This window comes from Furipterus horrens, unplaced genomic scaffold (assembly GCF_987537825.1).
Source record: "Furipterus horrens unplaced genomic scaffold, mFurHor1.1.pri manual_scaffold_17, whole genome shotgun sequence".
NCBI lineage: Eukaryota > Metazoa > Chordata > Mammalia > Chiroptera > Furipteridae > Furipterus > Furipterus horrens.
Window position 1 is genome coordinate 52,548,495 of NW_028327187.1, and position 25,035 is coordinate 52,573,529.

The 25,035-nt window shown below is 38.6% G+C and overlaps 1 protein-coding gene across 2 annotated transcripts in view; it reads right to left on the reverse strand.

Annotated features, from left to right (window-relative positions):
- Window positions 1-3,068: 3,068 nt before the first annotated feature.
- The window catches only part of VSIG1 (V-set and immunoglobulin domain containing 1), a 63,931-nt gene continuing 41,964 nt past the window's right edge, over window positions 3,069-25,035 (reverse strand). For both annotated transcript variants that reach the window (XM_090264489.1, XM_090264490.1), the window contains 4 exons: window positions 13,069-13,224; window positions 12,563-12,682; window positions 4,659-4,800; window positions 3,069-3,882 (listed from right to left, as the gene is read on the reverse strand). In XM_090264489.1, coding sequence (XP_090120615.1) covers window positions 3,588-3,882; window positions 4,659-4,800; window positions 12,563-12,682; window positions 13,069-13,224 — 713 coding nt within the window. In that variant the 3' untranslated portion in view covers window positions 3,069-3,587. The remainder of the gene's footprint in view (window positions 3,883-4,658; window positions 4,801-12,562; window positions 12,683-13,068; window positions 13,225-25,035) is intronic.

The window sequence follows — 25,035 nt, forward strand, 5'->3', positions numbered from 1 at the left end:
AGTATTTGATAGAGGAAGCAATTGCATACAATGGGGTTAAGATAGTTTACTCAAATAAATGGTGTTGGGAAAATTGGACAGATGTATGCAGAAAAATGAAACTAGACCACCTTCTTATGCCACACACAAGAATAAATCCAGAATGGATTGAAGACTTAAATGTTAGACCTGAAACCATAAAAATCATAGAAGAAAACATAGGCAGCAAAATCTCAGAATTGATCATAGCAATATTTTATTGGGTACATCTCCCCAGGCAAGGGAAACAAAAGAAAAAAAAATTTAAATGGGACTGCATCAAACTGCAATGTTTTTTTTTTTTGTTTTTTTTTTGTTGGTTTTTTTTTTGCACAGCAAAGGAACTCATCAACAAAATAAAAAGGCAACTCACAGAATGGGAGAACATATTTGTCAATATATCTGATAAGGGGTTAATATCCAAAATTTATAAAGAGCTTACAAAACTCAACACCAAAAAACAAACAGCCCAATTAAAACATGGGCAAAGGACACAAATAGACATTTCTCCAAAGAGGACATACAGATGGCCAATAGACATATGAAAAGATGCTCAATGTCAGTATCATCAGAAAAATGTTAATTAAAACCACAAAGAGATATCATGTCACACCTGTCAGAATGGCTGTCATCAACAAATTAACAAACAACAAGTGCTGGTGATCATGTGGAGAAAGGAGAACCTTTTCATAGCGTTGGTGGGAGTGCAGATTGGTGCAGTCACAGTGGAAAGCAGTACGAAGATACCTCGAAAAAGTAAAAATAGATCTGCCTTTTGACCCAGTGATTCCATTTCTGGGAATATATCTGAAGGAAACCAAAACACTAATTAGGAAGAACTTAAGCACCCCTAGGTTCATTGCAGCATTATTTAAAATCACCATAATATAGAAGTAGCTCAAGTGTCCATCAGTAGGTGAGTGGATAAAACAACCACAGGATATTTACACAATGGAATACTACTTGGCTGTAAAAAAGAAGAAAGTTTTACCCTTTGTGACAGTATGGATGGGTCTGGAGAACATTATGTTAAGTGAAATAACCCAGTCAGAGAAAGACAAACACCATATGATTTCACTCATATGTGGAATCTAATGAACAAGCTGAACTAACAGGAAAATGGGGACAGACTCATAGATGGAGAGCAGGATGAGAGCTGGGGGTGGGAAGGTTAGGTGGTGGGGAGATTGAGCAAAAAGGAAAAAGGACTCATGGACATGGACAACAATGTGGTGATTTCTGGGGGCAGGGGGTATTAAGGGGTAAACAGTAATGAAAAAAATACAATAAACATTAAACTTTTTAAAAAGGTAATTTTCTCATGATTCTGTCACATAGTGTATTAGCTATTCTCCCTAAAGCAGTACATCCACAGATTTATTGTGTGCCTTACATGTTTTTATCAAGGTCATTGTTTTTTTAATCTTGGATTCAGGCTGCCTGTAATTTATTTAAAACTGTACGTGACACTTTGTGAGTATAATAGTTTATGGAGAAGGGTCCAGAGTTCTTAGCAGATTCTCAAAGTGATCCATGACCTCAAAAAGTTAAAAACCACTGATCCAACTGTTCAGTATTTTTAACAGAACAGTGCTAATAAAGACAAGAGTTCTATAAGACCACCAAGAATGCCTTTCATTGGAAATTTTGGGGTTAGTTGTTGACTCTTATATATCAGTTTCTTGTGGTTTGCCTTTGTCATAAAAGTGGAAGGGTAAAGTGAATTCCAGCTACTTTGCCTTTTTGGTAGTTGTAATTTTTATACAGCTAGTGTTTAGTTTTTAATATTTAAATATTAGGTCACTTATAAGACCATCACTTGATTCCTATAGCCATCAGATAACATAGATCATAATAGATTTAGTATGAATGTAATTATAGATACTTTGAGAATCTATGTAATTAGCTAAAGTTAACACACATATCAAAGATAATGCATAAGTTAAAGCTTGCTATGTCTTCCCTCTATGGCTCTGAACAAGTATAATGTGAATTTTAATATCAATCCAACCTAAAACCTACAAAGACTTAACCTCAATTAATGCACAGGTAGCCTGTATATAGAAAGTGCTCCACAATTAAAAAAAATCCTCTACATGAAAATCCGGATGTAATAAGTTAAGAGATTCATTGCTTCATTTAAAAAAAAGATTCACTTTAGAAGGAAGTCACACACAAAAAGTTCATACTATATGATCCCATTTACATGAAGGTCAAGAGAAGGCAAAGCTAATCTCTAATTAATGGAAAACAAATCGGTGGTTGTCTAGGCCCAGAGTGTTGGTGGGATTGCACAAAAGGGCATAGAAAACGTTCTGGGATGATGGAGATGCTCTAGATTATTGTGGTGGTTTTGTGGTTGTATACATATAGCAAAACTCATCAAACTGTGCATTTGAAATAGCTGCAGTTTATTGTACATAAATTAAATGTTAGTAATGTTGCTTATAGACGACTTACCTCAGAATTATTAAAGTAAGATTTTATTGAATATTATTTATTGAACTTTAAAATAAGATTTAAAACCTGATTGATTACACAAATGAAAAAGTCTACCTGTAAATTTCTTCAAGGTGGAATGTGGGTAAAATATGATCAATGGAAGAGCCCTTTAACAGGTGACAAAGAGGTGATATCAATTCATTTTAGTTAATATTTAACATACAAGAATAATATATCTTTATTAATGTGGAATTACCCCAACAGTAAAACAGGTTAAATAATTAGTTCAAATTATCTAAAATTGATCTTAAGTGTTCACTTAGAACAGTTTCCTAGTCTGGCCCTTCCAAAGTAGATAGCATGAGACATAGTAATAACATAATAGCTCATTCAAAGCTAAATTGTACATCACCTATGATATCAATATTTTGTATTCACTAAAGAAAAATTGCATTTGGAATTATTTGTCTGTATATTACTTTGCATTTAAAATTTTTGTTATTTAATAAAATTACTATTTAATTACTATTAAATAGCAGGGTGGTTCCTTGGAAATCTAATATGTAAATGAAGGTTTAATTTTAAGACCTATCTTTAAATGCTATGTACCAATTAATGTGTACCCTTTTTATACTCTCCTCTGGAGTTTTAAAAGATTTTTTCCCCCAATCTATGAGATAGAGATGGTAAATTCTTTCCTTTGTGGTCAATGTGAAAATGGGAAGCCCTGAACTAATCCTAGAAATAATATTGAATCCAATTAAAGCTACCTTATCATTTGTGCATGTGGAATGTAACAAACAGTAGCTAAAAATACAGAAATAAGATTTTCCTGAAATACTACACAGGTGTTGTTGCAAAGACACTTTCAACTGAATTAGAAATCAGTTTTCATTAGTTATGCTTATGTGTTAGTGAAATTTAAGTACTCTACTGACAATGCAGGAACCCTTGCATTTATTTACTAGTTATCTTGACCTGTTTATTTTGGGTTGATGGTAGAAGCACCTTGTTAGAAGAGGGTTGGTCAGAATGAAGGGAGGTAATGGGCGATTGGTTAGGTCAACTAAATTCTAAACGCCAGTAATGGGTTCCTTAGTGATGAACACTGTACTTAAGCTAGCAGTTTAAGTGTTCTTATTCACTTGTTTTTCCTCATCACACAAGGGCTCAACCACAATCTCAGGCTTGGGCTCCAGCTTGGGCTCTGGTTCCAGCTTGACCTCAAGCTCAGGTCCTGGGGCAGGCTCCTGGACAGGCTCCAGGGAAGGCTCAGGCTTGGGGATAGACCCATGATCTAGCCCCAGAATGGTGTTGGGGTCAGTCTCATGGAAGGAAGGTTGCAGAATTTCGTCCAGTTGGATAGCATCTTCTGATAGCATTGTCTCAAACTCTGTGCCTCTGTTTATCTTGGTCATTGGTCTGCAGGAAGAAAGCCCAGGGAAGACCAAGTTAGGGTTTGACATTTCATTTGGAGCCACAGGCTCTGTAGATTTAGTGACCACAGGTCCCAGTCTGTTCAGAAACTGTGATTTCTGATATTCTGACTCACTGTTAGATCACGTGTCTTCGTTTTGGGACAGAAAGATTATATCTCAACAATATCTTGAGAGTTCAAGAGAGGAAAACCAGTATTTAAAAGGTGGGAAAAAATATAAAAATGAAAGGATCTAAGTATCTAGTAAGGTCTTTGAGGGCCAAATTCATAGCTCGTGTCCATCTCCCACTTCATCTAGCACAATACTTGGCATCTGGTTGATGCCCCAAACATAATTGTGGAAGCATAGATATGGAGGGATGAATAAATGAATGAGTGTGATGTGCATTCAAGAAGAAATAGCAGAGTGGTAAAGAGCATGGGCTGTGGGCATGGTCACATGACTTGGGCACTTCTGCCTTCATGGACTCCCTTATTAAAAAAAAATTAAAAATTATATTTTATGACTGTTGGTAGAAAGGCAAGTATGCTAATATGATATATTAAATCATGTTCTTAGATCTAAAAGGGTTATTGTGGTAAAATAAGTTGACATAAAATGCTTAGAATAGTTTGGCACCCTGTGGTCAGTAAATGGTACCCATTATGATTCTTTCATAAAAGCAGTGAGGATAAGCAGAATGATACCCCTAATATCTTATGCTAAAAAAAAAAAAACAAAAACCTATATTCAAGTAAAGACAACAAAATAAAGTCTTACTCGAGTTCTGTGGTAGTTTTAGAATTTCTCTTCCTTTCTTTCCCCTTTGCCTTGCTCCTTGCAAAACACACCGCAGAGGTGATAATGGCAGCACCCACTAGGGAACCAACCAAGGCCCCAACAATGATTCCAGCTTCTGGATCTGGAGGATACAAACAGCTGGTTAGTGAGGTGGAACATATTGTCTCTGCCTCATACATGTGCTTTTGTAACAAGTGGTGAATATTTGGGGCATTCATAGTGAGGGAAAGAGACTCGTACAGGCTGGGAACATGGAAACTCCTAGAACTCTGCCAGTTGGACTCAGAGGGAAGAAGGATGGCTATAGATTAAGTATATAGCTTGCCCATTCACATTTACACACATAAAGAAAAAAATATGCCAACTCGTAGGAGGTGGGGTCACTTTCAAAATGGGATTTAGAGACATGAGTTTTCAGTGGGCATTTGCTTGGTCAATGAGAGAGACACTATGGACCTTCACTCTGGTGACCAGAGAAATGACCTCCGTTACAGGCAGAAATATTTCTCCAGATTTTGCCGTAGAATAAGTCAAGTATGTGCCTAAAAACATTCTCTCTTATGGATTCCATGCTCACCATGGATACTCATGTTTTCTAGCCACTGGAAAGGGATAGGTGCATTCCGCAAACTAGTTTATTAGATCAGTCAATGGAAAAACAATGTGTGAGATGACTTACGTGAGTATCAGACCTTAAAGCACTAAGATATTGTGCCCAAGAGGCTATGTCTGGGTTCCAGGCAGGCTCATCCCCATCCACCTCCTTTCAAATAAGAATGGACATCTTATATTTTTGGACTAAAGGCTAGTTGAATTGCCTGATTATTTTTTCAAAGTTTTATGACTAAAAGAATACATGTGCATAATTTATAAAGTCAAACAGTTCTACTAGACTTCTAACAGAAACAAAAACAAAACAAATAAGAAACACTAGTACCCCACCACTGAGTTTCACTCACTACAGACAACCATTTTTAACTCTTTTTTGTTTTTTTAGTCTTCTGAAATTTGCCTTCATATTTCTATTACACTTGTTCTAATATGCCCAGCCTTTTCCAATTTTGGTCATTTTATATTGATTTCCTACTCTGGAAGTTGAAGATTTAACCTCTTACAGCACCTCCTCACACCCTGCCACATTCTTCTTATATAGGCAAGTTGTAGTTATATCCAAGTTTGCAGTATTATGACTATGTAAATATTATCCACAGCTTCAGGACATAGTATTACTAGAATCCTCTCTTTTACAACAATTTAAAGTTTTCTGAGATTAATAATTGCTTCATTTGGAGACTTCTGGCCAAGATGGAGGCATAGACAGACATGTTCCATCTCCCTCCACAACTAAGAAGGAATACAACTACCTCAAAACTGGAAACAACCAGAAGTTCCAGAAAATCAAACTGCATGGAAGTCCAGCAAACAAAGATATAAAGAAGAAATACTCATCCAGACAGGTAGGAGGGGTGGAGCCAGGGCAAAGAGGACTCGGTGTGGTGGTGGCAGCAGTGGCTACAGCCGCAGGCTGGCAGAAATCGCAGTTACACGTTTTAAAAAGTCAGGAGGGACACCTGAGCAGCATTCCCAGACCCTCACCAGACAGCCCAGCTCACTGTCCCAGCACCGGAGAAAATCAAGCCTCATTGCTTTTGACTGTGCAAACTAGTGGGGGTTGGGATGGAGGCAGAAGCTGCAGGTCTCTCAGCAGAGTCCACTTGTTTAAAGGGCCCCCACAGACCTAGAATATCCGCAGACCCACCCGCTCTGGGAACGACGGCCAGGGCAGCAGCTAGAGGGGCGCCAGTCCGGTGCAGAAGTGGGAGAAGTGCCTGGAAAAGGAGCGAGTGATGGGCAAGCAGCATTGTTACTTCTCAGACCCCTTCCCCGCATACAGCGCCACAACGTGGTAAAACAGGTTGCCCGTTACTGACAAATACCTAAGGCTCCGCCCCTTACAACGTAGTAGGAGTGACAGCTCTCCCTGGGAAACAGAAGCAAACAAACACAAGAGACTTCTGGCCAAGATGAATGCCTAGACTGACATGCTCTGTCTCCCTCCACAACTAAGAAGGAATACAACTACCGCAAAATCATAAATAAACAGAAGTTCCAGAAAATAAATGGAAGTCCAACATATGAAGTTATGAGAAGTTGTGCTCGTCCAGACAGGTAGGAGGGATGAAGCCGGGGAAAATAGTTCAAGCTGTGCTGTCTGCGGCAGCAGAGACAGCGACGGAGGCAGGACAGCGGTAAGCAGAGACACCTGTATTTAGGGGGAGGAGAGAAGCACCTGGGGAGCACCCCTGGTTGCAGACCAGACCCATCAGCTTGTGATTCCAAAGCCGGGGAAGGCAGACCTCCATTGCCTTGGACTGTGAGGCCCAGAGTGGGTAGGGATGGAGGAGGAGAGCCCTGGTCTCTCAGCGGAGAGTGAACGGCAAGAATCCATCTTGGACCCCCACCCCCACAGAAAATGCCACAGCGTGGTGAGACAGGTCACCCTGCTGTGACAAGTGCACGGGGCTCTGCCCCCTACAGCATAGGAGGTGTGACAGCCCTGCCCAGAAAGCAAAGTTAAACACAAAATGGTCAGGATGGCACAGATCATGATAGAGATCCCAGTGATGCAGCTGACCAGATAGCAAATATCTAATCTAACGAAGCAGCAGATAGGAAATCTTTCTGAGGCACAGTTCAGAGCTTTCCTATAAAAATGCTTACAGGCCTAACAGCAGATCTTAAACAAGATAGGGAAGGAATGAAGGCTAGTCCTGCTGAAATGAACAAAAACACATATGAAACTAGTGGTGAGGGCAAGAAAACCAGGGATCAAATCAACAAATCGGAACATACGGAATGAACTGTCAACCAGTGCAGAAAGAGGAAATGAGAAGTGAGGAAAATGAGGAGAGGCTCAGAAACTTATCGGACAGCTATAAGCCGACCAACATCCGAATCACAGTGTTGCCAGAAGGTGAGAAGAAGAACTAGAAATGGAAAAATTATGTGAAAAAATAATGAAGCAGAACTTCCCTAACTTTGGGAAGGAAATAGACTTACAGGTCCAGGAAGCACAGAGAGTTCCAAAACAACTGGACCCAGGGAGACACCAACACACATTATAATCAACATGTCAAAAATTAAGGATAAAGAGAGAATCTTAAAAGCAGCAAGAGAGAAGAGAATTACATACAAAGGGGTCCCAATAAGACTGTCAGCTGATTTCTCAAAAGAAACTCTGCATGAATTTGGCAAAATACCAGGGTACAAAGTAAATATACAAAAATCTAAGGCATTTCTGTACACCAACAATAAAATATCAGGGACAGAGACAAAAAAGAAAATACCATTTACTATAGCAACAAGAAAAATAAAGTACCTAGGAATAAACTTAACCAAAGAGATAAAAGACCTGTACACTGAAAATTATGTAACATTGAAGAAAGAAATTAAGGAAGATATAAATAAATGGAAGCAAATACCATGTTCTTGGATGGGAAGAATCAACATCATCAAAATGGCCATACTACCCAAAGCAATTTACAGATTCAATGCAATCCCTATTAAAATACCAATGACATATTTCACTGACCTAAAACAGATACTCCAAAAATTCATATAGAACCAAAAAAGATGCCGAATAGCAAAAGCAATCTTGAAACAGAATAACACAGCAGAAGGAATCACGATACCAGACATCAAACAATGCTACAAAGCCACTGTGATCAAAAGAGTCTGGTACTGGCATAAAAACAGACATATAGATCAGTGGAACAGAATAGAGAGCCCAGAAATAAACCCAGGCCTCTATGGTCAACTAATCTTTGATAAAGGGGGAAGGAACATAAAATGGAGTGAGAAGAGCCTCTTTAACAAATGGTGCTGGGAGAACTGGACAGGGACGTGCAAAAAAATGAAACTAGACCACCAACTTACATCACACATGAGAATAAACTCAAGATGGATCAAAGACTTAAATGTAATCCGTGACACCCTAAAAGTCCTAGAGGAAAACATAGGCAGGAAAATTTCAGATATCCCGCGTAACAATATCTTCACGGATACATCTCCTAAGGCAAGAGAAATAAAGGCAAAAATAAACAAATGGGACTACATCAAACTAAAGAGTTTCTGCTCAGCAAAAGAAAATATCAGCAAGATGAAAAGGAAACCAACCATATGGGAAAACATATTTGCCAATGATACTTCAGACAGGGAACTGATTTCCAAAATATATAAAGAGCTTATACGACTCAACATCAAGAAAACAACCCAATTAAAAAATGGGCAAAAGACTTGAACAAACACTTCTCAGAAGAGGACATACAGAAGGTCCATATGCACATGAAAAAATGCTCAACATCATTGGCCATCAGAGAGATGCAAATAAAAACCACAATGAGATACCACTTTACACCTGTCAGAACGGCCATCATCAACAAATCAACAAACAACAAATGCTGGCGAGGATGTGGAGAAATGGGAACCCTACTGCACTGTTGGTGGGAATGAAGACTAATGCAGCCACTATGGAAAACAGTATGAAATTACCTCAAAAAGCTAAAAATGGAACTGCCTTTTGAACCAGCGATTCCACTGCTAGGATTATACCCGAAAAATCCTAAAACCCTAATTCAAAAAAACTTATGCATCCCTATGTTCACAGCAGCCCTGTTTACAATAGCTAAGTACTGGAAACAGCCTAAGTGCCCATCTGTAGATGAGTGGATCAAAAAACTGTGGTACATTTACACAATGGAATACTATGTAGCAGAGAGAAAGAAGGCACTCCTGCCATTTGCGACAACATGGATGGAACTAGAGAGAATTATGCTTATTGAAATAAGCCAGGCAAAGAAAGCAAAATACCATATGATATCACCTAATACAGGAAACTAAAGAACAACACAAACAAATGAACTAAATAAGACAAAGAGTAGAATAGCAGTCAATAGGGGGGAGGGGGAGGGGGGAGGGAGAGAAGGGGGATAAGTAAGGGAAGGGTCTAGTCAAGGAACGTGTATAAATGACTCATGGAAATGGACAACGGGGAGGGATATGATTGTGGGAGAAGGGGTGGGCTGGGTGGGGGGGAACAATGTGGGAAAAATAGGACAACTGTAATTGAAAAACCAAAAAATAAAATAAAAAGAAAGAAAGAAACTCTGCAGGCAAGAAGGGACTGGCAAGAAATATTCAAAGTAATGAAAAGCAAAAACCTACAACCACAATTCCTCTATCCAGCAAAGCTGTCATTCAGAATAGAAGGGCAGAGAAAGTGCTTCCAGGACAAAGTAAAACTGAAGGGGTTCATCAGATCCAAACAACTGTTATATAAAATGTTAAAGGGACTTGTTTAGGAGGAGGATCAAAACTATGAACATTAAAATGAAAACTGTATCACAACAACCAACAACAGAAGCTTAGGAATTGAAACAAAGGCAAACTAAGTAGGCAACGAGAGTGGGAAAAGAATTATAGGTATGTGGAATATTTTGGGGGGAGGTCAGTGGGGAAGAGGAAGGAGGGAAGGGAGGGAGATGGTACAGGAATTAAGAAGCATAGTAGGAGGGAGTGGAGTAGATAGGAAGATGTTGAGAAGAACTATATACATAACCAATGGACATGGACTAAGGAGGGGGGACAACTTGAGGGGGGGTCACTGGGTGGAGGGGAACAAAGGGAAAAGAAATTAGGACAAATGTAATAGCATAAACAATAAAGCATAATAAAAAATAAATAATAATATAAATATATTGAAAAATAATTGCTTCATTTGGGATTTTTAAAAATGTATTACAGTATTCCCTCACTTATCATGGGTATTACGTTCTAGACACCCCCACGATAGATGAAAATCCACGAAGTAGGAACCTTCCATTTATTTTAGTTCTTATATACATTTTAAGGCTTTATAAACCCTTGCCACACCCTTGTAAACCATTCCCTGTCCCTTATTAACCTTTCCTACTCCCTTATTAACCTTTTCCACACTTTTATAAACACTACTTATGTTCTTAAACATATTCTACACTCTTAAACGTATGTAACTTTAACAACATATGTATACAGTACCACAAAATCCCGCGATATAGCGAAAAATCTACGATAAATAATTAAATATAATATTTTAAAAAATCCCGCGATACAGTGAGGCCGCAATAAGTGAACTGTGATATAGAGAAGAACTACTGTGTTGCTAATCCCCAAAATTTCCAGAAAAACTATTGAGCTCCTTTCACTAGGTTTAAACACATCAGATAATCTGTAGGGTTATGATTTTTCCCTCAGAGACATTTTTTTGGGGTCCTCTATTCTCATCTCTCTGCATGGACTGGTTGCCCTCCTGCTCTATTGTCACCCTTCAACCTCCTTTTACCTTTGTCCCTATTTTACAGATAAACAGACTTTACAAGCTCCTTCAAGATTCAGTTCAAACTGCACTTCATTGGTAAAACTGTCCCTGGTTCTATAAGTATAATTATTTCTTCTTCGATGTACTATAGACATTGTGCGGACCTCTGTTACAGCATTTAACACATTTTAGTGTTTGTTCATTCCTCTAGCTAAACTATAAGCTTCTTGATTGTAAGACATATACCTTATTAATCTCTGTATTGTCATCACATAGGACAGTCCCTGGTGTATAGTAGATATTCAGTGAATGTTTGAAGAAGGCAGGGAGGCATAGAGGAAGGAAGGAAGGGAGGGAAGCCAATTGTCAACATTGGAAAGGGGATTCAAAAGGAAGTGAGGCTTAAGTACAAATCCTAGGAATCTCTCCATCTGCAGTATGATTGTACATCTAGGAAGGCAAAACAGGATTGGGGAAGATCTAGAGAAAAACAGCAGAAATGGATCAAGGGACTGGGAGTAGATTGGTACCACAGAAAGGACAGACCAAAAAGGTGAGGTTTATTCACTTTGAATAAAAATAGCTGAAAGTCACATAAGAATGAAGGTATGGTCTAGAACTGGAAAATGTTTGGATTAAGACAAATAAAAGAAAGAAAGCTCAGCTTTGTAAAAGAGTAATGATCCAATGAAACTAGCCACCTGTGCATTGTGTAGATTAAAACCACAGATTCAAAGTAAATTAGAAAAAATGAATAGATGACATGATCCTAAGTGTAAGTGATCTTTGAGAGATGTGGCAAGATATCCATTACAGGAGCTTACCCCTGACTAGCCCAGTTTGACAATTCCAGGCCCTCATGGCTATGCTTAGTAACTAAGCGCCTTTAAACTAGAAGATTGAGGTTTAGAGACATCCTGGCACTGCCAGTTGCTAACTGGATGACCTTGGGAAAGTCACTTATCTCCCTGAACTTCAGCTTCCTTCCAGTAGAATGAGGCCAACAATATATTCTGCTCCCTAGAACAGGGTAGTTAGAGGATCAAATGAGGTAATGCTCCCAGCACCTGGCTGAGCTTCACTATTAGCTACTTTGATTGTAGGTGTGAGTGTTTTTATTACTATTATTACTAGAGGAAGATCTTAACAAATTGGTTAAGAACTGGAAAGTTTTTGAGCTCCATGTTTGACATAGGTTGCTACAGTTTCACCTGGGACTACCGACAGCATACCAAAAAATGTAGCCTGGTACTATAAATGAGGCTGTTGTTTTATTTATTAAATAGTAATTCCTACTTTCCTAGAGATTTTTTAAGGCTTAAACAAATTTATTTTTATAAACACTTTAGAGCAGTGTGTGGCACATATTAAGTATAGTGTAAGCATTAGATATTGGGATGGTAATTCATGATATTAACCTCTAAAGCACCAAAATGTCCAGAGAAGCAGGAAGGACAAACCAGGACTAATTAATTTACTTGGTTGGCAGACCCACAATATTTGACTTAAAGTTGTATGACCAACTCACGTGAAACAGTTAGATCGATTTCACAGGAGCTATTGCCAAGGATGTTGATTGCAATGCACTGGTAATGACCTTGTTCAAAATTGGTCAGATTTCCAAAAACCAAAGTCCCAGTGGCTGGGTCTGTCAAGACAAGGAAATAGACTTTTGAAATCCCTTATGCACATAGAGATCATGTCAATGTAGCAGATCATTCAGTGCCAACCCACTTCCTCACATTGGCCTCTTTTTTTGAGGTATCCTTCTGATTATTCCAAAGTAGCCCAGCTGGGACCACACCATACTCTCTATACCCACCACCTCTGAGCCAAAACCAGCCTTGACTTCTAGAAGATAGGGATAAGCCCAGACCATAATCATCTTGTTAACAGACAGGCATTCTTTCTTCTTACACGCCCCTCTCAGAAAAGTAGAAGATTGAGCTCTCAGGATGAACAGCCAGCCACATACATGCTGTCAGCCACCACACACACTATACCTTGCCAGGGGTTTCTGAGGGCTATACTTACCAAAGCTTTCTTTCACTGGGATGATATCTTTTCCTTCAAGTTTATACCAGTGGTACCCAGGGGAAGGTGTTCCAAGTGCCGAGAGGCAAGAAAGAGATATAGGTTGGCCAGTTTCTGGTATTCCTTGAATGCTGCAAAAGGGCTTAGAAGGTTTGACTGTAAAGCAATGACAAACAGTAAATTTCCTGTAAGGTGAATGGCAGTCTGTAATGGTTGCAATCACTTTTTTCTTTTCGCTTTGTGGACCATCTACTTAATTTTTTTTTTTTTTTTTACTTTAAAACTTATTTTGACAGTTTTCTCTTTGTACCACTAGGTGGGAGTAGAGCACTTCAGATGCAATGACCTTTCAGTCACCAATTAATATTCCAGTAGTATCTCTTCCATCTGCTTCCTTCCCAGATTCATAACCATGAATTTCCACATCATATCTTAAAATATGGCTTCATTAAAACAACCAAATGTAAGCAAACGCTAAACTAGGAGCATAGTTTATACTTTTGAAGCACGGTTTTAAATGAAAATACGTTGCGATAACCTGTTATTATTTTGTTTAAAAAATTCTTATGTTAATGCCATATTTTTCTTTTTTCTTTTCTTTTATGAGTCGCTTTGGCATCTATTTATTTCATGGTGGCACAAATAATTGGAAGGCTTGAGTTTGCCTGTGTTACTCATTGGTAGGGGATACGCATTTGTTGGGAGTGGTGCTACAGAGCATTGACATCTTTATTCCTTTCTCACTCCACAAGCAAATACTTGAAGCCCTTATGTGTGCCTAACATTAAACTAGGCACCAGAAATTCAAAAGGAATTCTGACAGGGTTCTAAAGTGGAGTGGGGGAGTAGTGAAAGAGGAGGCTAGAGCTTGGAGGGTTTGGTATTTCGTGTATTTTATACCGAGAACAAGAGGACCACAGAAATTTAAGTAGGGTAGAGATGATGGTCATTTTAACATTTTACCTGGATCACTCTGACTCTGGAGTGCCTAAACCAAGGGAAAGGGGAAGACAATTTCAAGAGGTATTAACAAGTCAACAGGACTTGGTGACTAAGTGGATGTTGGGTATGAGGAAGAAGGTGGGGTCAGTGATGATCCCCAGGTTTCTGATTTGAACAGCTGGGTACATGAGTTTGCCATTGTCCCCTGAGATAATATAGGAGGAAGAGCAGGTTTTCAGAAAGGAAAGAGGATTAGGAAGGGGTGAATATGAGGTCAGTTTGGGACATACTGAATTTTAGCTGCTTATAAAACACCTCAGCGGAAAACTCCTGGGGAAAACTGAGAATCTGAACTTCTTCACTCATCTTACTGTTCACAGCTTTTTCTAACCTTATTCTGACAGAAAGCTAAGGATCTGAATGTCAATACTTTCCAAGTCACCTGCCGTATCTTAATTTGAATTTTAAACTCTCCAACGATGTAGATTCTCTAACTTACACTAGTTAGACCTTAAATCTCCAAACTTCCCACCTCTCTGCTCTTATTTGAAAGGTAACAGTTAAGAACAGAGCTCTGCAGGAAACTAATGAACAAAACAAACAGATGAGCAAATTAGAACCATAGGCATGTAGAAAAGGAACAGACTGACAGTGACCAGAGGGGAGGGGGGAGGAAGAAAAGAAGGAGAAGGGCCTAGTCAAGGAACAAGTATAAATGACCCATGGACATGGACAACTAAGTGGGGATGGACTGTGAAAGGAGGGGTAGAGCAGGGGAGAGCAAAGGGGTAAAAATGGGACAACTGCAATAGATAAACAATACAACATAAATTAAAGAGAGGTAAAAATAAATAAATAAATAGCAGAGCTCTGGATTCATACAAAATACTGGCTCTGCAACTTTACCCTAGATGTATTTAGGCAAGTAACCTAGCAAAAAAATAACTCAGCTGACTCATCTATAAAATGTGAAAAAGAGATTATTTGTACTCCAGCTAATCCAAATTTATTGTATTTCTCTAACTAAAACCATGTCTATAGAGCCTTGCATATGGAGTTGCTGTGGCCATGGGCAGGACTAATTCCTGCTGCCACATTTTAAGGCTTGCTATTGAAGTTAATCTTCTAATCTAACATTCTAAGCCATTCTACACATGAGCAAGAAAACAGATGGATAGAGCTGTAACTCTTTGAAATACTTCACCATTCCTATCTTTTAAACAGGTGTGTTTTAATTAAAATAAACACTTTCCTATTTACCTCTTTATTCTGTCTTCCTTTCCACTGATTTTCTCAGATGTGTACAATGCATTGGATTTGCCTACCCTAAACAAGACTATTTAGCCAGAATCCATTACAGCTATCATTAGATTTAGATACTCCTTTTTTTTAAACATGGTGATTTTATAGCCTTTACAGCAGAATAGAGCAATTTAAACAGAAAATTAAATGGGGTGTTTTATCATGGAGTCAGACACCAGGACTTGAATTAATGATGGACAAAAACTTGAATGATTTGCATTCATTTCTTGAGCTCAGAATCAAACCCAAATAGGTATTTTATTTATTTATTTATTTATTTATTTATTTATTTATTTATTTTGCTGAGCACATTTTTTACTACTTTTTAAAAACTAACGAAACAGCAAGTCATTTTGAACCACATTCCAAACCTATGTATTTTCTAAAACTACTGCATCAGGATCAAATTGACACTTCATCCAGTTCTAGTCCCCAGCGGAATCTAAATGTTTATGGCCAAAGCCATTGATCTACAATTTACCTTTCAAAAGAATTGGAGTGGAAGAAGCTCACCTCAGAAAATAAATGAAAATGTTTCAGCGTGTTCTGAAACCTTCTCTCAATTCATCATTTTCTTTTATATGCCAAATTCCAAAAGGAAAATGATGCAAATTCCAAATGCATACAAAACAATTATTCAAACTTGTTCTGGGTATTTTTCAGTAATTCATTTTCTAAGGCTGTCATACCTAATGGAAGTCTCCCAAATAAATGGTTCTCCAAACCGCCTGGGCCTTTGCTCATTGGTGTTTCTTTTATCTAAATCAGATCCTCCCACCTCAGCCCTTCTGCTATCTTACACACCTTGCACACTCTTCAATATCCAGTGCAAAAGTCACTTTCTCCAGAAAGCATTCTTCAGTTCCCCCACACAGCTTTTAGCCCTTCCCTCTGTGTCACCAACCTCTCCTCTCTTAACTCCACTGTAAGTTTTTATGTCATATGAATATATCTTCCTCCCTCACTAGACTCTGAACTTTTGGAGGGTTTCAACCTTATCTTTTAAATCTTTCCATCTCCATTGCCTAGCACAATAACTGGACATGTGCTCAGGGTTTGTCAAATAAACTTATGCATGAACAAGTGAAAGCATGGGATCAACCAACGTCCACCACTGGGTAATAAAATGTCTCTAAAAGATGCATTGTTAGGAAGAGCAACCTTTAAAGAAACACCAGCACTTCTACCAACCACTGGCTTCCCTTACCTACCTTCCCCACCATGCCCCACCCCTCAGTCAGAGTAAGCAGAACAGGCACTCATATGCAATGGAATTTAAGAACTGTAAACAACCTCAGCAATTTTTAGAGAAAATTATCAGTCTCAAAATTTCCAAAACCATTAATTTGAAGAATGCTTCTGTTCTTAGCCCAATTAATAAAAATAGAATTTTTGAGAGTTCCCAAACAAACAAGGAAATCCACAGACATTTCTGTCTCTTACTTTGCCTGGATCCTGAATGCTTAAGGAAAAAAAGGTCATGGTACAGTTGTTGCAGGAACAACTCACCCAAAGACTCATGGGAAAAAGCAACTCAGAGTAAAAATAACCCTCAGCTTCTTATGGAGGTTGATTAGGGATTCTCTGAATATTAACCTTTCTGTCTAAGTATCTCGGGACTATTTCCAAGCTCAGCGATAAAGAGGCTTGGCTTATTTAGGTAGTTTCTGGTCAGAAGGACAATACAGAATCAGGAAGCAACAGAAAACTATTAGAATACTAATTCTTCCAATTCTTTGAAGGGTGACAGTGTAATATTTGATCCTCAGGGTAAACATGTAAAGACAGGGCAAGAGTTACAAGTCCATCTCAAATGGCCATAACAAGGTGGATTGACTTGCCTGAGGCCATTGAGTTGCCAAATAAGAGCTGTACCTAGGCCTTCTGGCTCGCAGCCTGATGTGCTAGCATCTATACCAGACCATTCAGTTCACATATAAACGACTAATCTTCCAGAATGAAACACCAGCTCTCCCAGGAAAGGGCTTGTGTATATTCCACTTGTCTTCCCCTGTACCTGAATGCCTAGTACAGGGGTCAGCAAAATAAAAACATGATTGAGCTATGTTGCTCTTAAAAACCAGCTCTTGGCAGAGGTGCTCACAGCCTGCCTTCCCAGGCACTCAACTAATCTGCCAGCTGGCATGCAGAGGCATCTGCGGTTCACCTGCCCCAGCGCACAACCAGTCATCCCACCCCTGGCCTGCATGAGGGAGTGCACTCAGCCCTGGATAAGGCCAAAGGAGGGTGAAGTGAACTAGAGGCACTTTGTGTGAGTTTAGGGTACTGGTTCTGGAGACAGAGCTGGGAGAGCAGTGGACAAGATCCCAGTAGAGAATCATCCCCAGTGCTACAGGAGAAATCTCTTAAGCAGACTACCTACCCTCCAAGTGACATGAGCTAGAGGCAGAAGCTCAACAGGTGTATACAAGAAGGTCACACTACAAAGAAGGGAATAAAAGCAGGTCAATCTAAGAACAGAACCAACAAGAAGAGCCACCCCAAATGGGGAGAAGGAGAAATAATACCGAAACAAAAGGAAAGGAGGAATTCCCAGAAGAAGGGATAGATGAAATAGAGGCAAGCAAACTATCAGACATGAAATTCAAAACAATGGTAATGAAAAACCTCAATGAACTCAACAAACTCATAGAAAACTACAATGAACTCCAGGGGAACTACAAAGAACTCCAGGGAAGCTACCAGGAACTTACTGAGAACTACACCAGCATGCAAAAGGACATAGAAACAATCAATAAGAGCCAGGAAGAAATGAAGAATATAATTTCTGAACTAAAAAACACAGTAGAAGCAATCAAAAGCAGGCTAATGAAGCAGAGGATCATATCACTGAGCTAGAGCACAACGTAGAAAAAAATTCCCAGACACTGAAACAAAATGAAAAAAGGCTGAAAAAGAATAAAGAGGGTTTGAGACAGCTTCAGGACAATTTAAAAAACAACAATATATGTATCATAGGGATATTAGAAGGAGAAGAAAAGGAGCAATGGATAGAAAGCCTGATTGAAAAAGTAATGACAGTAACCTTCCTGAACATGAGGAGAGAAAATGTCTCACAAGTACAGGAAGCATAGAGGGTCCCAATGAAGATGAACCCAAGGAGGCCCATTCGAAGGCACATCATATTCAAAATGGCAACATTCAAAGACAAAGAGAAAAACAGCAAATCATATACAAGGGAGCTCCACTAAGGCTATCAGCTGATTTCTCACCTGAAACACTACAAGCCAGAAGAGAATGGCAAAAAAAAATATTTCAAACAATGAAGAACAAAGGCCTACAACCAAGACTACTCTACCCAGCATGGCTCTCTTTCAAAATAGAAGATGAAATAAGCAGTTTCCCAGATGAAATAAGGCTAAAGGAATACATCTCCACCAAACCAGGATTGCAGGAGATGATAAAGGGAATGTGTTAAGAAAAAGAGGAGGAAAAAAATGAGACAAAGGGAGAGGAACACAGATGCAAAGGGAAATGAATAAATACCTGTCAATAATAACCTTAAATGTAAATGGGTTAAAAGCTCCAATCAAAAGACATAAGGTAGCAGAATGGATATGAAAAAATGACCCACATATAGGTTGTCTACAAGAGACACATCTCAAAACAAAAGATATACACAGACTGAAAGTGAAGGAATTGAACAAAGTATTCCAAACAAATGGACACACACACAGAAACTGGCGTAGCAATACTTATATCAGACAAAACAGATTTCACACCAAAGGTCATAAAAAGAGACAAAGAAGGACATTTCATAATACTTAAGGCAACAATCCATCAAGAAGATAAAGCCCTGGTAAACATATATGCACTCAACATCAGAGCACCCAAATATATAAGGAAAATATTGAAAGACTACAAGAAAAATATGAACAGTAACACACTCATAGTAGGGGATTTTAACACCCCATTGCCAAAAATGAACAGATCTTCAAAGCAAAGAAACACCAAGGATACTGAGGCATTGAACAACACTCCAGAACAAATGGACTTAGTTGATGTATATAGAACTTTTCGCCCCAAAGAAGCAAAATATATATTCTTTGCAAGTGCACATGGACTATTTTCAAAGATAGATCACCTGGTAGGACACAAAACAAGCTTCAACAAATTCAAGAAACCTGAAATAATATCAAGCATCTTCTCAGATCACAATGGCTTGAAACTGGAAATCAACCTCAAGGAAAAAACTCAAAGACATTCAAGCTCATGGATAATGAACAACATGCAATTGAATAATGAATGGGTTAACAATGACATCAAGGGAGAAACCAAGAAGAGTCTGGACACAAATGATGATGAACACACAACAGGCCAAAACTTATGGGACACAGCCAAAGCAGTCTTAAGAGGAAAGTTCATAGCAATACAGGCCTACCTGAAAAGGATAAAAGAATTTCAAATAAAAAAAATCTAAACCTACAGCTACAAGAACTAGAATAACAACAAACAAAGCCCAGAGCCAGTATAAGAAAGGAAATCTTCAAGATGAGAGCATAATTAAATGACATAGAAGCTAAAAAAACAATTCAAAGATCAACTAAAGTAGAAGCTGGTTCTTTGAAAAGATAAAGAAAATCGACAAGCCTTTAGCCAGCTCATCAAGACAAGGAGAGGACCCAAATAAACAAAATCAGAAATGAAAGAGGAGAAATCACAACTGATATCACAGAAATACAAAGGATTGTAATCGTCGTCGGCAGCCGTCCGTCTCGAGAGACGATGGTGTAGCTTCTTAAGAGTCTATCTGCACCGCCGAGAATGGCTGTGCAGTCCGACTCGGGAGTGACACGGTATCTGTCTCCTCCCGTGTTGAATCGACATCTTGTGATGACGCTGAAGCTACAGAGCCTGGGCAGGGTGATATGGAGGGTCTGCTGTTGCCCATGCAGCAGACCCCCCCTCTCTTCGCAGCTGAAGGGTCCAAGGGAAAGACGGAGTCAATACAGCTTGGCTTCAGGTGCGCCGCAGGAGTTGCCGGTGTTGACTACAACGTCCAACCGCCTTAGGGACTCCGGCTCCGGATTTTCTGTCAGGGTTTACTCCCTTAGCCTTTCCCCTGAAGAGGTATGCCGCAAGGCAGCGGAGGTTTTTTGGAGTCAGAATTTTCCTTCTCTGATGTACCCTGACTGGAAGATCGAACCAGCGACACTTAGCTCGCAGGCCGACGCTCAATCCACTGAGCTAAACCAGCCAGGGCCAAAGGATTGTAATAAATTACTACAAACAACTGTATGGCAAGAAACTTGACAACCTAGCTGAAATGGACAAATTTTTGGAAACATATAATCTCCCAAAACTGAATCAAGAAGAAGCGGAAAGCCTTAACAAGCCAATAACAAAGAGTGAAACTGAAGCAGTAATCAAAAAAGTCCCGGCACACAAAAGCTCTGGACCAGATGGCTTCACAGGTGAATTTTACAAAACATTTAGGGAAGAACTAATGCTTACCCTTCTTAAACTATTCCAAAACAATCTGAGACGAGGGAAGACTCCCAAACTCTTTCTATGAAGCTAGTATTACCCTAATTCCCAAACCAGGTCAAGACACAACAAAGAAAGAAAACTACAGGCCAATATCGCTGATGAAAATAGATGCTAAAATCCTCAACAAAATATTGGCAAACAGGATCCAGAAACACATTAAAAAGATCATACACCACAATCAAGTGGAATTCATCCCAGGGATGCAAGGATGGTTTAATATTTGCAAATCAATAAACGTAATACACCTCACAACAAAAACAAAAGATAAAAATCACACGATCATATCAATAGATGCAGAAAAAGCATTTGATAAAGTATAACACCCATTTATTATGGAAACACTCAGCAAAATGGGAATAGAGGGAGCATATCTCAACATAATAAAGGCTATATATGATAAACCTGAAGCCAACATCATACTCAATGGGCAAAAACTGAGAGCATTCCCCCTGAGGTCAGGAACAAGACAAGGATGTGCACTCTCTCCACTCCTATTCAACATAGTGTTGGAAGTTATAGCCACAGCAATCAGACAAGAAAAAGAAATAAAAGGCATCCAAATTGGAAAAGAGGAAGTAAAACTGTCATTATCTGCAGATGATATAATAGTGTACATAGGAAACCCAATAGATTACATTAAAAAACTACTTGACTTAATAAGTGAATTTGGCAAAATAGCAGGGTACAAAGTTAGTCTCAGAAATCAAAGGCATTTCTCTACACCAACAAAAATATATCAGAGATAGAAACTAGAAAAAAAATATCCCATTTACTATAGAAACAAACAAACAAAAAAAATAAAGTACCTAAGAATAAACTTAACCAAAGAGATAAAAGATCTGTGCCTGGAAAACTACATAACACTGAGGGAAGAAATTAAGAAAGATACAAATAAATGAAAGCATATACCATGTTCATGGATGGAAAGAATTGACATCATTAAAATGTCCATACTACCCAAAGCAATTTATAGATTCAATGCAATCCTTATTAAAACACCAGTGACATATTTCTCAAACCTAGAACAAATACTTCAAAAATTTATGTGGAATCAAAAAAGACCCTGAATAGCCACAGCAATCTTGAGACAGAAGAACACAGCAGGAGGAATCACAGTATCTGTCATCAAACTATACTAAAGGGCACTGTAATCAAAACAGTCTGGTACTGGCATAAAAACAGACATATAGATCAATGGAACAGAATAGAGAGTCCAGAAATAAACCCAGGACTATATGGTCAACTAATATTTGACAAAGAGGTAAGGAACATAAAATGGATTGAGAAGAGCCTCTTCAACAAATGGTGCTGGGAGAACAGGACAGGGACATGCAAGAAAATAAAACTAGACCACCAACTTACACCACACACCGGAAATAACTCAAGATGGATGGAAGACTTAAATGTAAGCAGTGACACCATAAAAGTCCTAGAGGAAAACATAGGCAGGAAAATTTGAAATATCCCATGTAATAATATTTCCCCAATATGTCTTCTAAGACAAGGGAAATAAAGGAAAGAATAAGCAAATGGGACTACATTAAACTAAAGGGTTTCTGCTCAGCAAAAGAAAACATCAGCAAGATGAAAAGGGAACCAACCATATTGTAAAACATATTTGCCAATGGTACCTCAAACAGGGGAATGATCTCCAAAATATATGAAGAACTTACACGTCTCAACACCAAGAAGACAGACAACCCAATTAAAAAATGGGCAAAGGACTTGAACAAAGATTTCTCCAAAGAGGACATAGAGAGGTTCCATAGGCATATGAAAGAATGCTCTACATCACTAGCCATCAGAGAGATGCAAATAAAAACCACAATGAGATAACACTTTACACCTGTCAGAATGGCCATCATCAACAAATCAGCAAACAACAAGTGCTGATGAGAATATAGAGAAAAGGGAACCCTAATGCACTGTTGGTGAGAATGCAGACTGGTGCAGCCACTATGGAAAACAGTAAGGAACTTCCTCAAAACCTAAAAATGGAACTACCTTTTGAACCAGTGATTCCATTGCTAGGATTATACCCCAAGAATCCTGAAACCCCAATTCAAAAGATCTTTTGCACCTCTATGTTCATAGCAGCACTATTTACAATAGCCAAGTGCTGGAAACAGCCTAACTGCCCATCTGTAGATGAGTGGATCAAAAAACTGTGGTATATTTATGCAATGGAATACTATGTAGCAGAAGGAAAAAAGGAACTCTTGCCATTTGCAACTACATGGATGGAACTAGAGAGAATTATACTTAGCAAAATAAGCCAGACAATGAAAGACAAATGCCATATGATATCACCTAATACAGGAGACTAATGAAAACACAAATAAATGAACAAAATTGAGCCAGAGCCATGTAAACAAGGAACAGAGTATCAGTTATCAGAGGGGAGCTGGGGAAGGAGAGAAGGGGGTAAGTAGGGGAATGGTTTAGTAAAGGAAGTAATATAAATAGCCCATGGACATGTACAACGAGGTGGAGATTGACTGTGGGAGAAGGGGTGGGCTGTGTGTGGGGAGAAATGGGAGAAAAAGTGGGACAACTGTAATAGAAAAACAATAAATAAATAAATAGATAAACAAACAAACAAACAGCTCTGGATTATCTTTTCCTCTTTTTCAGGTGGGGTAGATACAGTAGCAAACCTTATAATAAATGCATGTTGCATTTTTGGCATCAACTGAGTGACAAGCTCAGACAACTCTAGACATTTCTCCTAGGTGATCACCTTGTTACCTACCAACTGCTGTTTTTCCAAACTACTCAGTTATGAAGTCACTGATTTGATCTAGTTCCTTCTTTCCTGAGATGGATGTACACAGCTCGAAAATAATAATAACTAGATCATCTCCGTTTGAGGTTACTTAGAAGTAGGAGAGCCCTTATAGTTCAACTGGTTAGTTGGTGAGGGTTTAAAGCTCTTTCATCCCTCCCTTCAGTACTTCTGAAGGCCTGCACACAGGACCTGCTAAGCTGAAAGAGAGGATCAAAACTCCCATTGTTCTCTCAATTAGAGGTTGAAAGAAGCCCTAGAAATCTCCAAAACTGTGAACTTCCCAAGATCAATAACCATGCCTCCAAAACTGCAAACTCATGGCTCCTGGCCCAAATTAGGCACTCAATAAATACTGTATAAATGAACCACTCCAAATTCACTTGAAGAATAAATATGACTTCCCCAATGTCACATAGTGCATATTTGTGTATAAATAAATTCATTCTCAACTCTGGCTTAACATGTGATCCTTTTTTCAAATAGTGTTAACATTTAAAATGTTTATTAAAGTATAATTAGAATACAATAATATATTAGTTTCAGATGTACAAAATAGTGATTCAATATATATATATACCTTATGATGTGATCACCACACTAAGTGTAGTAACCATCTATCTGTCACCATGCCAAGTTATTACAATATCATTGACAATGTTCCCTATGCTGTACACTACATATCAATGGCTTATTCATTTTATGACTGAAATTTTATACCTCTTATTCCCCATTCATCTTTTTCACCCAACCCCGCCCTCCTCATCTCTGGCAATCAAGAGTTTATTCCCTGTACTTATGTGTCTGTGTCTGTATTATTTTGGTCCATTGATAGATAAATAGATAAAGAAGAGTGGTGTATATATACACAATGGAATGTTACTCAGCGATAAAAAAGAATGCAGTCTTGTCATTTGGGATAGTGTGGATGTATCTAAAGCAGCGGTTCTCAAACTATGGGTCGCGACCCCTTTGAGGGTCCAACGACCCTCTCACAGGGGTCGCCTAAAACCATTGGAAAACACATATATAATTACATATTGTTTTTGTGATTAATCACTATGCTTTAATTATGTTCAATTTGTAACAATGAAAATACATCCTGCATATCAGATATTTACATTACGATTCATAACAGTAGCAAAATTACAGTTATGAAGTAGCAAGAAAAATAATTTTATGGTTGGGGGTCACCACAACATGAGGAACTGTATTGAAGGGTCAAGGCATTAGGAAGGTTGAGAACCACTTATCTAGAGGGTATTATGCTAAGTGAAATAAGTCAGATGGAGAGAGACAAATGCCATATGATTTCATTTATATGTAGAATCTAGAAAAAACTATGCAAATAGTGTTAACATTTTAAAAAATGGACCCTCCTGCCTTTATTCAAAAAAATGATTTTATGGTGGAAATTGTGGCTGGAT